Source organism: Gymnogyps californianus, chromosome 3 (genome assembly GCF_018139145.2).
Source record: "Gymnogyps californianus isolate 813 chromosome 3, ASM1813914v2, whole genome shotgun sequence".
In the NCBI taxonomy this organism is placed as follows: Eukaryota; Metazoa; Chordata; class Aves; order Accipitriformes; family Cathartidae; genus Gymnogyps; species Gymnogyps californianus.
Genome location: NC_059473.1, coordinates 29,044,698 through 29,058,272, shown reverse-complemented (window position 1 = coordinate 29,058,272; position 13,575 = coordinate 29,044,698). Strand labels below are relative to the sequence as shown.

Here is a 13,575-nt window from a genome sequence, read left to right as displayed (position 1 = left end):
AAATCATGGCTAATTATCAGAGCATTCTTCCTTTCCTCTTCAGAAAGCTAACATAAGTGCCTTTTTATCACTGCCAGATCCTACTAACCTGGGGATAAGGCCAGAAAGCAAAACGAGGTCTACAAGATTACTTAAGAACAATGAAGCAATAGTAATTAAAACGGTTTTACCATACCTCTCATTTCTCCTTCACTTCAGTAGGGCAGTCTTCCCTACTGTTAGTCTTACCCGTGAAAATGGATAACAGTATCCCAAAACCTCTCAGGAAGGTCTGCTACAGGTGTGTCTACAAGTTAGTGTAATGTGAGCAAAATTCTCCAATTACAGCATGTTTGATATTCTCCACCATCTCCTTATGTAGGCAAGCCTGCTTATTTTCATCTATTTTAAAAAGGATTACCCTCGATAGCATTGGTTCACAGACAAACTCTGATCGATGTTAATGAAGCAGGACCTTCTCCTTGCTTATTATATCAAACTACAAGCCAGATGACTTGTAGGTCCCCCTCCTCTTCCTCTTTAAGAAATATTCATATCACAGCACCATACTCATAGGTGTGTTACTGAAACTCAATAAAAAAGTTCTTTTATTACCTTCTCGTGTTTGGATCCTATAAGAAGATAAGTGGGTCCTTGATCTTTGGGGTGGATAACAACAGTGTAATGTGTTGATAATAAACTGCGACCACTAGCCTCATAATCTTCATCAGAATCACATGATCTATCAACTTCTTCAACCTTTGCCTCAAAAAGCTTGATTTGACCAAGAGGAAACTAAAAGTAAATATCAGAAGTGGTGAGAGAGCAAATACTTGCTTCAGTACACACTGATTTTATATTTCTTATTCTACAAATAGAAAGAAAACCATGAACTACCATCAATACCCATTTGTATTTATTCATTTTCAGTCCTGCCAAGGAATGTCAGATAAGCCAGCTGTTGCAGACAGCAGAAGCAGAATGATATGTGCCAAAGTCTGAAAGTGAGATTTTCAAAAATTCTTTTCCAGGTCTGCTTCTGTATCTAGTTAATGCAATAAATGTCTGTTAGGGTGAGAGAAGTAATTCTTCAGAGTTTCCAGACCTGGTTCCAAGCAAAAATTCCTTGGGTCAAGCCTAGAACTTTAATTATAATCTTGTTATTTCAGAGGACAGCAGTGTATGGTTGACATATCTATTTTGTTCATGCTATAAATTCAAAAGGTAAATTTTTTCTGTGGTAGACCTTCTCAGTTGGTTTCATTCTCCAGTCTGATAAATCACAGTACTTGAGTCTTAAGTTGTATATGTAATTATGATAATTTATCAGGAAATATTTTATATGAAAAGCCATTCAAAAGGAAATTTTCACATAAGTAATTATTTCATAGTCACTATCAACAGGAAGCTAGGATGAACACAAATACAGCATGCAATCTTCACAACTGGGTGACAGGACTGACAGAAGATGACAGTCCTTACTGGCTATTTTATGCAAAGCTCCCTCCCTTCCCACAGCACCACTGCTCTTTCTCTAGCTGTTCAGACATCAGGATGTTCAAGAGAGTGTTATTTAACGGTGTAGTGAAGAAGCCTTGGCTACTGTTTCTGTGTTGTTTGTGATGTCCAGCAATGCTTAGTGATTCAGCAGAAAGAGAGGGATGTTGTTTTCCCTTTGGTAAAAGGATAGTTGGGCACTACAGTAACTAGCATCTTATTTGTGCCACATTCAAGTGTAAGCCTGAAGTAAGTTGGCTTGAAATATCAACACCAGTGAAAAGCAGATGAGGCTTCTCAATAATACTGTTTAAAAATTGAAAACACCATGCTGGAGAGTAGCTGGCAAGTTTGACTCAATCTAGGGTGGGCTTCTTGAATAGTGATTTGATAAACTGAACTGTTAATAACATAACATCACATAGTGGTGGCTCTTTATTCCAGTGCTCTCACTAGTAAGGATTAAAGATGCATGTGGTGACTTGTATTTTCTGGGATGCTTCTGAAGCATTCAACTTTTTGAACAAGATAAGATTCTGAGAGTCAAGAGATGCCATTTCACATACAAACAGTCAAGACCGATTTATTCACAAAGTTTAACTAAAACACAGTTGGCTGATTTTTTAATTTGAATTCCATTTTGAAAGGAGGCCACTTAAATGGACTCCACTACTGTATTAACCACTGGAGATTGTGTAATTTGTTTCCACACAGACACATTCAGCTACAGCAAACATGTTTTTAATTAGCAAACTGTTGAACATTAGAAATGAACTAGCTTTGGAAAACTTTTCATACATATTCTGCTTACAAAAGCTAAATTCTTATTCTATTACAAGCTAGCAAATTAGTTTCAATTTTGCTTTAAAAGGGCAGCAAAACTTGTTCCAAATGTGAGGGAAATATTCACAAGAATCCAGCAAAATTCATAGATGCTTCTAAAGGGCATGCTAAAACCTCGAAATCTTCAATGGTAAAAATATGTAAATTCAGATACTTTAAACATAGAGATTTCTTCATAGGAGAAAATGCAAGTTAATTTTATTGTCTCTGTAAGATGAGTTAGAGATTAATACTCTAGTCATTTGATTCCCCAGCCCTGTATTACACTTTTTTAAAGAGTAATTAAAATAAAATGTTTTGATGGATGGTTACTGCTATCTTATAGTTCTAGAAACAAGGTTTAGTTGAATGTTTAAAAATGGCTAAAAAAGGAAAGGATAACAAAGGGAATAACTAGCTTTATACAAAGACTACAAATTACTGGGTCCAGTGTGATTATTTGGTTAGATTAGAAGTAACAAATGAGATTTTCTGTATTTTTTTGAACTGTTGGTTATAATGGCTCAGTGGACTGTTACCATTTTGTCAAGTGTCAGCAGTCTTTTTCGTAGAGCTAGGTAGTAAGGGTATGAATCAAATATTCATAACCTCAGTGGTACTAAAAAGAATTCTTGTGGAAGCTTCCAAAATCTTGTTCCTGACCCACCTCCAATACAAAGATGTTTCTTGATGAAAAAACACAATGCTTTGGGAGCAAAAGGACAGGTGAAAAGTATGACTAGGAAGTGTCCTTTGTCCTGTCTCTGTAGGTAAATATGACTGGAAATATTAGGACCAACAGTATTCAGAAGTGTGGGTAGAGAACTAAAGGTCAGGCCCAATGTGGAAGAGCCAGGTCTTGCTCTTCCTTAGCTCCTTGTGTCCTACAGGATATGGGAGGTTGGGAGGTTAACTTAAAGCTGATTGGATCCCATTTCTTCCTTTTCTTCCTCAAAGAGTATTTTCCCTACATTTTAGAAAAAAATTTCTCATCCCTTTCTTTTGCCGTCCTCCATCTCCGTTTCTGTCCACCTCATCAGCTGTAGACAGTGAGCTCCTTTTCCGTAATCCTGATGGGGAATGGGAAAAGATCCCCTCCACAGACACACATCTGCAAAGCAGCACACTCTGCTAGGCTTTTTTTTTGCCTTTCTTGCAGCACTGCGGAGGTACAGTGACATACCAAAGAACAGGATTTGGAAGTCAATTGAGGGATAAAAAGAACATTTAATTTCTTGAAACTTGCAGTCACTGCCCACTGCAAACACGCATTAGAAAGGGTCAGCTTCCAGAAGTAAATGACAGCCAGGTCTCTTCTGATGAGTCTCACACCTGTCAGAAAGGCAGACCTGAACTGTCAGCAAATCAGTGTCCCGCTTCGGCTAGGGATAAGAAAATGCAGTATATATATCACGTCCTGTAGAAGGAGACCAATGGGCGTGCCCTGGATTACTGTCTATTAGATAGGAACCTTCCAAGTTGACAATCTGTGAAGTCTAAATGTTTGGTAATCAAGATAAAATGGGCATATACTACCCAGGCCAATTGTACCTCAATAAAGCTGTAACTTACTGTTTAAAGTCTACTTCAGCATGTTATCTTCCATTCACTGGGGAAACAAGTAAGGGACCTACCTTGTCTTCTTGATTACGGAAATAATACAGAATTTTTCCAACTAGGGTACACCAAACTCTTTTGGAATATCCATGTTTCACCTGAAATTACAGAACATTAGGAACAAGCACAGCCAGAGAAATACAGACTACATTTCACCATCTCTGAACTTTGGTGATGTTGGGAATAAATGCCTTGGTTCAAATTCCTTTCCACATTACTAGACAAATAATTAAAACTGCATAACTCTATTAAGGGCATAAGAATTAAAGCATTAGATGCTCATCTAAAGCCTAGTAAGGCCAGTGTGAGTTTTTCATTTGGCTTTGGATCAGGCCTATATTAGCGGAAGCTAAGGAAATGGAAGAATTACAAGAGAAGAATTCCTTTTATACAGTATTCTTATTATCTTGAAATAATCTGTCCCAGTGAGTAATACAGAAAAAGAGGGCACTCCACTAAAATAAGGTAGGTCAATTAGCTACTGAAATATATGCTGAACTAGGATACCACTGAAGTGCAAATGAAGAACTCAACACAGGAACTAATTAATTAAAAAGACAAAAAGAAAAACCAAATCAAATCAAACAACCAGAAGAAAAATATTGCCCAAAGTAAGTGAGTTGGTAGTCCTTCTGGATTGTTCACATTGTAAAGTACTGGAAAAGCAAATACATATCTGTTTTGCTTGTATTTATTTTCTTGTAAGGCCATTTTCATCTAGATATTATTTTTAAGAAATATGGAATGAAGCAGACTGGGGAAAGAAGTGTTCCTACCTTTGTAAGTAATCCTTTCATGGTTGGCCTTATTTCGGGCTGTATGAAAAGTGGGCTGGCAGCCTGTATTTTAAGAACATTCTGTAGTACTTTGATCCATTCTTCTAAGATGTTGGGAGAATCTGCAGTCAGGTAGTATGTTCGTTTTTCTGTGGTCAGCTATGTAGTAACAGAAGAGTCTTGAGCTTTAAGAACATTATACATTCGACCTCACAGTGTGGGGGTTGTAACATACACTACCCAATGCAGTTTCATAACTTTGGGGGGTTTATTTTCCCCAAAGTACTTTTCATTAACGGAACATTCCGTGGCCAGGCAGAGCAGACAGACCCTTTCTAAGGCTTTATCTGAAAAGCTTCAGGACAGCAGAGCTGAGAAAACTCGATTTATCTCCTTTCAGACAAACAACTTCTCTCAACCCTAATGGCTGGCCCCAAGACTACTCTCTTTATTTATATCTCTCATGTGACGATCTGACCTTTGTAGCAATACAAACAAGACTACATGTAGGCCTTTTTATAGTTTCTGTAACTGAAATGATTCTTTGGTTTCAAACGAAGGGCACTGATTAACTCCAAGTCCACACTTAGACTTTCAGTGCAACAGAGACTGGAACAAGGGGTCGGTTTTGGGGATGGAGGGAATAAATACCCACTGAAACACAGATGAGAAAAGCAGGCACCTGAATTGTTTGTTTTCCATCACCCCTTTCAATGTGGCTAGATGCATTTAGCTCAATTTGACCTTGAGGTTTTCGAATGACATCACTCTGTATGGAAAGAATGGAAAAAGAATATTTTAAATCTACCAACAAATAGCAATAAATAATTATAGAACTCATTTAAACATTAATCTTGATAAATACTTCCTAGTTAGACATTGAGTACCTTGTACACCTCTCGAGGAACTGAGTCCTGAATCACTCTCTAACAGCTCAGATGCCAGGAATGCATTTCTTTTCCTTCTAGCAGCCCTAGATTCTCAGTAAAAACAATCTAATATTAAATAGCAGATAAGTTACATGTACTTACTGGGGATTTGTAGTATAGTAATTCGCCTCCTTTAAGCACAAACCACCGTCGTTTCCAGGTCTTTACTTTACCACCCATTTTTAACAGATACCCAGATTTTTCCAAAGGTTCCTGATTATTTAGAAGTTAGATAAAAAGTAGTTAGGTACACATATATACCTATACCTCTCAGAGATATGTATAAATACACACACACACAGATATTTTAATGACTTAAAAGCATGCTAAATAATAATTACAGTATTTGATGAGACTTTTAGTCCAAAGACAAAGTTTTTACAAGCATCAATTAAGACAAATGCCATGCATATGGGATAACTAATTAATATCCCTACTTACAGTTATAGTACATGAAGGAGAGTAATTGATTTGCCCCGAACTATACAAAAGAATGAGAATATGATGATTCCTGATTTTACTTTCTAATTATTTATATTAAACAAGGAACAAAATTAATACAATGTACATATGTATTTTTTCCCAACTTCAGGGCCTAAGCTACAGACCAGATATAGAGTACTGTAATTCAGAGCTCCGCACAGACACGCTTTTAGTGTGTACACCTGTACAACAGAGTTCACAGTTTTCTCTGTGAAGAAAGCTTAAAATAAATTATCTTCATCACCAGGCAGTCAATCCTCTTGTATGTTACGACACTAACTACTAACACAGACTGTTAAAAAACTCCTGGAGACAGACCAATACCCCATAATGGTTTGGTTTCTTTGACCTGTCCTCGCATGTTTCTCTACTTACGATTTCTCTGATGTGTAAAGTTTTCCCTATATGAGGAAACTATAGAAACGTATTACTGCATATAGATTTCTACTGATGCCTCCAACTCCTTCAGTGGAATGCCTTTCTGTTTCCCTGAATATTCAATTAATAATTTTAAGCTGATTTTAGTATTTCATATGCAATCTGATATTGCATGGTTCCAAGAAAGGAAAATCTTAAGTGCTTTGAATTGTCTTCTGCAGTTGTCTACTGTTTCCATTCATTATATAGGAGGCTCAGAATTATCCTCCACCTTCCTTCAATCATTATAGTCTTATATGGCTAACTTATTGTTGGTATATTTTGCTATTTGTACTCATAAGGCAGTCTGTGAGTCAGCAAGACTGAATATAGAGATTTGGTAGCAGTCTTTGAACATAAATATACACACAGCACCACAGGTACACTTCTTCACAGAACTTCAGTACTCACATTTTTCCCGTTATCACTAGATGAGGAAGAGGTCTTAGGAAGTTTCTGCTCTGGCTCTGAATAGTCTGTATCTACTGAATATGCATCTGGAGGAATAGCATAGTCACTTTCTGAGGTCACAGAAGACAGAGACACACCTGCGTTAAAAGAAGAAAGATGTTTCTTTATATTTTTTTATTACATTAGAAACAAATGAGATCAGAATATCCATGCAGAAAGAATATCTGAGTAGGATCTGCAGGCAAACACAAGTATCAGCATAAATCCATCAGGAACCAAGCATTTCTTTAAATATCAGCATATCGAACTATTAGCACAGTGCTAATACCTGAATCCCATTTTCTTCATAATTAAACAGAGTTTAAGTCACTTGTGAATGAAACAAGAAATAAACGTCTTCAATATGTTATCACCTTCTGTTATACTACTACAGCTTTTTAAAGGAGGGAGTTAGTACCATGCATCATACACATCCCCTAGAAAATGAATACAGGATCTTTAATTAAACTAAGCAACTTTCCCCTTCCCCTTTCTATCATTCGCTCGAGTATCCGGATTTCTCATGCAACTGCTTGTGTACTAAGAAGCTATGCTCAAGATCTGCTATATGTTGAAGCTGTAGGTGACTGTCTTTATTTTGCAATTAGTATGCCTTTTTATACTGAGGTTTTCTAAAAATCTGAATTCCAGATTTCAGGATCTTTTTTAGAGTTTATTAGCTTTAATCCTGAAAAAAAAATGCACCCTGTTTTCAATTCTAGTGAATCAGCAATAAAAATTCAAACTCCTCCCTTATTCATCATAATTATTTTCCAACATGTGAACATGTCCTTTTGTAAGGACTAGTTTTCTACTCTAAAGGTCACTCTCCAAGATTGAAGTGAAGATGCCTTGTTTCCTTTGTTTCATTCATTTCCAAACTCATCTGCCAATTTTATTTACAAAAAAAAAGCTTTTCTCATTTATTGCTTTGGTAAGCCACCTGGGCTTTCAGAGTGGGTTCTTCTCATGTAGGATATTTAATAACAAATATGCAGCAAGCTAATTATGCGCCTAGTGAAATTTGTGACTGCCTAGACTTTTACACAATGTGATCTCAACAAAGTTATGTACATACGTGTTTTGTGGTTAAGAGAGGTTTCCATGCATGAAACAGTGCAAGGACTATTCTATGAGAAGAAAGCACGAACAAAAGGAATGGTTCAATTTTACAGACATGGAAAAATTGTAGGTGAAACCAACTATTAAATTAGCTAATTTACCTTTCTTGTTGTGCAAGCATGTAACATGAGATGTGTCTGCAGCCATGGCATGGGTTTTAGCTCAGCAAGATGGAGCTGCTGGGAAGCAGGAACTATGGGTCCTTTTCACACTAATATAGCAAAACTGTAACTACATCAGTGGAAACAGGACTCCACGCCATGTGCGGCTGGCACTGGAAAACTCCTAGAGGACCAGTGGCTCTATCTGCCTGCTCAAGTGTGACTGAGTGGAGCTCCCGCTAACTGGGATTTTAACATGTATAACAGAGACTACTGAATAATGTTATTTTGCATTTCTAAAGCAATGTGTAATGAAGGATCTTAACACTTGCCCTCACTGGGATGTTAGATTTTAGTCTCCCTTGGTTTACCCAGTGAAGAAATACTTGCAGGGATATAACACTGATACTGTCACCCCATGAGGAAGCATTGTATCTTTCAGTGTTATGAAGCATATTATTTTCATTCTGCAGATGGAAAAACACACAATTACCTAGAGCTGTGAGATTTGCCTTCCACAAAAGACAGAACACTACTGGATTCAAGTGTTTTAACTAAATCTTTGCACAGGATCTTGAGACAATCACTGTAAAAATGAAAGAAGTCCTTTATTGCATGAGATGACAGAACCAAATACTCTGTTGAGGGAACTTTTCCACCTGCTTTCTGATCACATGAAACTGTTACTTTGTTTTATAAACTTGAATGTATGTGGGTTTTTTTTCTGAGGGCAATTACTTTTTCTATGTCATTTTTACCTACCTGCTGTTAAAACTCACAGGAAGTCCTTGGCGTGACAGAGTATAGATAGAATGGAGCTTTTTGCTTTAAATGTTCAAGTCACTTTTCCCTCATGACAACAGCCAGCTACTAGATTAATGCCTTAAAAAGACATCTATAATAACAGCAATAAAAAGAAAGCCATGTGTAACAGTCCTTTCTCCTGCTTGAATAATAGATCTAGGCTTTGATAGCTGAGATAAAAGCCTACATTTAAGATGTTCATGCTGTTTAAGGAAGAAATCCATTTCTAAGAAGATCATGTAAACTGCCTAGGTTTCCAAACTTCCCAGAAGATACTGGTTCTTATGGTTTTTGCCTACCTCGTTTCATAGCCCGAGGACTACCCGGACCACTTCTGCTTCGAGAATCAGACTCAGAAGTCCTTGAGCTGGACCGAGAGCTGTCTTCTTCCTCAGATCCTGATGACTCATCTATAAATGGGCTGTTGCTTATTTGAGTTGCTTTCTGCAGAAATTAACATAACATTCTTTGATACGTTACATAAGGGCTATCAGTCATTTCCTTCATGCTGTGGCAGAGCTCTGCTGGCTTCATAACATTCAAAGCTGTTCTTACTTGGGTTGTGAGTTTTGGCACACAAATATTAACATAAAACTGAATTCTGCCCTCTGTATACTCAACCACCCCCACACTTTAAAACAGAAACCTGAGGTAGCTCAAGGCATGGGTCTTTCCAAATCACAAAAGGCTTCCAGAAAACAAACAATGCTGTGATTAGTTACTGCTGGCTATCTGACTATAAACAGCTTTGGCACTGACACAAAGACATTTCTACACATACACACACTTTTAATTATGGCATTGAACACCACGTGGCTCTGTTTAATAATTAACAAGCCTTTGGAAAAAATCAGCAAGGAACCTAAGAAGAACTGACCTGTGCTAGTAACATTTTATAAGCAGCAGTATTTTTTTTTCCAGCTATTTGACATTTCCATTACTTCTGGGGTTCTGTGATCTCTAAACATCATCTTATGACATACTTGGCATGGTAGCATCAAATGTGAAACAGCAAGTTCCTGGATGTGAAGCCTAATGGTATTTTAAAATTTCCTTTAAACAGTAATACAGTTACCCCTTTCAAAGTGGTGTAGACAGGAGTGGTCATGTTCTTATATATCAGAGATGTATATAATCCGGATATGGAGTATGAAGTTAGTGAAACAGCACCTAAAAAAGCAACATATTTTATAAATGACCTTCTTAATATACCCCTCAATTAACCAAATTCCAGCGTAATTTTTTGCATTGTATAATTGCTATAGAAAGCAAATAACTCCTGAACTGTTTTGGATGAGAGATTTATAACTTTTTGAAATTTACAATGGTTTTAAGGAGTACAAATAAATTGTAGTCATGACAACTAACCCTTTTTAAATTGGAAATATAATCTCTTACCTTGGTACCTGGTACAGAATCTTCAAAATGAATTGCAAAGAAAACTGGAGTGAACGAAGTACAAAGTCAGCACAGTCAAGAGGCAAGGTAATAGAAGACAATGGAAAGATAACCAATGATCTTCTAGGTTTTAAATAGCAGATAACTGAATCTTCATAAAAATGTCTTAGAGGAACATGGAACATTTGGTCCTTGCTTACAAATCACCGTAAGAAGAGAATTTTTGTTGATGAGACAATGAACAGCTACACCACTTACTTTTGTTGAGAGATTCCATGGTGAAAGCTTCAGACATCCTTAAACCAGATTTGGCTACAGCATAAATTCTGCTCTCCTATACAAGCAGAATGGATTTGATGGTAGATAATTAAAACACAACAATTACTTTTCTTCTGTTTAGCCTCCCCATAGCCTCCTAGTCTTTCTGTTAGTGCAACAGTGTGATAAAATGGTTGATAAAATGGTCATCAGTAGCAGCTGAAAAATGCTTCCTTGTTTTATATGCCATACCCATCATATCCATAGTCTGTTTCAACCTTTTTTCACACAATGCTTGCCCTGTAGGTAACTTATTTTTAAAAATACTATTATCAGGGGCCAAAGAAGCTATAGCGAGAATATTTTTTAATGGAAGATTGTATGTTAAGAACAGAGAAATGCCATTAGGAGGCAACTTTTCAACCATTTTGTTTTAGAAGGCCACAATAAGAAAATCTATAATGAAAAAATATGCACTAAAGTATATACATAGAGAAGCTGTTACATTAATGCATTATTAATCTCTGAATCATTAATAAATCTCTGACTGTGGAACTGCAGAGTCAGTGAGTCTTGACACAGTTAATTTTGGATTTTGGGTAAGACATACTAGTATCTATTTTAATTCCCTGATTGATGGCTTTAAAATTTTACTTGGAAATGTGATCAATAACTTCTCTAATCTGTAGTTGTCTTCTGTCGACTTAATTGTCTAAATTGTGAGTGGTGCAATGGTTATAGCGAAGGCATTGACACCAGCACTCTTAGGCTCTGTTGGTGTTTAAATAAATAAATAAATGCAGTCACAAGCATTACCTCCTTTGATACACTCAAAAGGACATATGTTAACTTAGATGTGACATGAAAAACATTGGTCTTATCTACAAAAATAGTGACTATGTTTTTCAATGGCAGAAATACTGGGCTTCAAATCAAACTTGCTTCTGAGTTTGTTGTCTTGGTTCCAATTAATGCCCTGTCTTGTCATCAAACAGAGAATCAGAAAGGTAAAGGCAACAAAAATTATAGGAGAGAGGCATGAAAATGAGTTAGTTTCACCAGTAAGAAAAATATCTATAATTACACTTACCCAAGAAGGAAATCGATGCAATGGAGGGGTTGGAGGTTTGTTGCTAGCACTCTTTTTTGCTGTATCACAAGGTTCCTGGGCTTCAGCATTTTGTGCTTCAGTGCAGTCATAGGTAAACACTCCTTCATCACAGCCAATCTCCATTTTCTCTAAAATATCAGTATCTTCTCCATCAACCAGATCAATGTCTGTTTCCTGAGGTCTCCATGGACGTATCATGCTTATGGCATTTCTATTTCTACCAAACATTCTGTCAGAACTCAGCTGGGGCTGGCTTAGATGTTTCTTTGCCAATGCTGAATTTATACTAAACACATTAGGAGTCCGTAACTTTGGAGGTGGCAAATTTGAGGGAGAATCTGATGGCGTTGTGCATTGAGAACCTGCAGAAGTTGCTACAATTGGGTGTTTGGGTGTCAGAGCAGGGGTTAAAATTGGACTTGGGGTATTTGCCTCACTGGATGAGGATGAATAATCTAGCCTCTGAGACTGAAATTTCTTATTCAGTTCATCTGAAGAACTATCTTGGTCTTTCTTTTTACTTGTGAAGTCAGAGTTGCACTTTCCACCTGGATTGTTCTGGCCTTTTCTTTGGGACCCTTGCTGCCAGGAGTATAACTTCTTGTGCTGAGTCCTCTGAACACCAAAACTCTCTTCTTCAAAGAGAGAACTACTGTCATCAGATGCTGTCAAATACATTTCACTTCCTGCTCTACTGTACCTTGCATTCTTTTCAGATGTGTGGCTTGAAAGAGTCGACACACACCTGGATTTCAGTCCTTTATTGTCTCCTCCATCCTCGTCTGAGCTCCAGTCACTCCCGGTAGTGCAGGAGTTCTTTGACATGTCGCTGTCTATATCTTTGGATGAACAGCTTGTTCTCACATTTTTGTTCTGCTCTGATCCAGAGGAACTTTGTTGCAATGACTTCTGACCTTTACTGGCCTCGTGTGCAGGACCAGCAAAGGTAGTTTCCAGGATATCCTCTAGAGGAGAAATATAATGAACATGAGAAAATTACTTTAGCAAACTTGACTGCTAAAGGATTTTGTCATCATGTCTGCAAATAGTAAGTAGGTAATAATTTCAAGTGCGTAAGCATATCTAAGTTTTTTAATATTGTAAATAATAAACCTTAAGAAAAATATTATAAATTTTTGAATGCAACTGAAGTTGCAATGATGTTTGCCAAAAAACTGTAACAGACATTACTCAAAGTTCTAGCCAAACTAAAAATGGCAATAAATGTAAAGATAAGCAGAGTGGAGCCATATTTTAAAGTAAACCACATACGTATGAAAACAAACAAACAAACAAACAAAACCCCCAAAACCTCAAAGACTTAAGAGGGCATATAAATTTAGCTGCTTTATTAAATCTAAGGAAAATTAAAGTTTAATAAAAGCTTGTCAGAAAACATTTACATTAACAAATCAAGTATTCTGAGCATTTCTACAGTGTTTATACACAGAAATTTCTTCTGCAAGCTATTATTGTACTCCCAGTGGTGAATGCTTAAGATACACAAGAGACGCTCATGAAAAATGCTTAGGAAAAGACGCTGTATTAAAAATAGCTTTGCTTCTGCTGTTCACTTTCACCTGGTTTTGCAAGAGAGTGCTATAGCTTGCAGCGTGTCAGTGAGGCCTACGTGCTCCCCGAGTTAAAACAGATGCATGAACTAGGGTTTTTCTACACAGACACTTGGGAAAGTTAATGTTAAATAGCTGTATGAAGTTAAAGTGGATTGGGTGAGCCAAAGATTTTAATTTAGTCCACATTAAAGTAATGAAGTCACAAAAGTTGATCTGTTTCCATCTGGACAAGCCTAA

General features: G+C 37.0%; 1 protein-coding gene across 1 annotated transcript in view; it reads right to left on the bottom strand.

Moving 5' to 3' along the window:
• The window catches only part of PLEKHH2 (pleckstrin homology, MyTH4 and FERM domain containing H2), a 52,053-nt gene that overhangs the window by 17,255 nt on the left and 21,223 nt on the right, over positions 1-13,575 (bottom strand). The window contains exons 7-16 of the mRNA XM_050893825.1: positions 11,744-12,729; positions 10,654-10,729; positions 10,073-10,167; positions 9,297-9,441; positions 6,932-7,068; positions 5,723-5,833; positions 5,374-5,460; positions 4,692-4,850; positions 3,933-4,013; positions 595-774 (exon numbers count right to left, since the gene is read on the bottom strand). Coding sequence (XP_050749782.1) covers positions 595-774; positions 3,933-4,013; positions 4,692-4,850; positions 5,374-5,460; positions 5,723-5,833; positions 6,932-7,068; positions 9,297-9,441; positions 10,073-10,167; positions 10,654-10,729; positions 11,744-12,729 — 2,057 coding nt within the window. The remainder of the gene's footprint in view (positions 1-594; positions 775-3,932; positions 4,014-4,691; positions 4,851-5,373; positions 5,461-5,722; positions 5,834-6,931; positions 7,069-9,296; positions 9,442-10,072; positions 10,168-10,653; positions 10,730-11,743; positions 12,730-13,575) is intronic.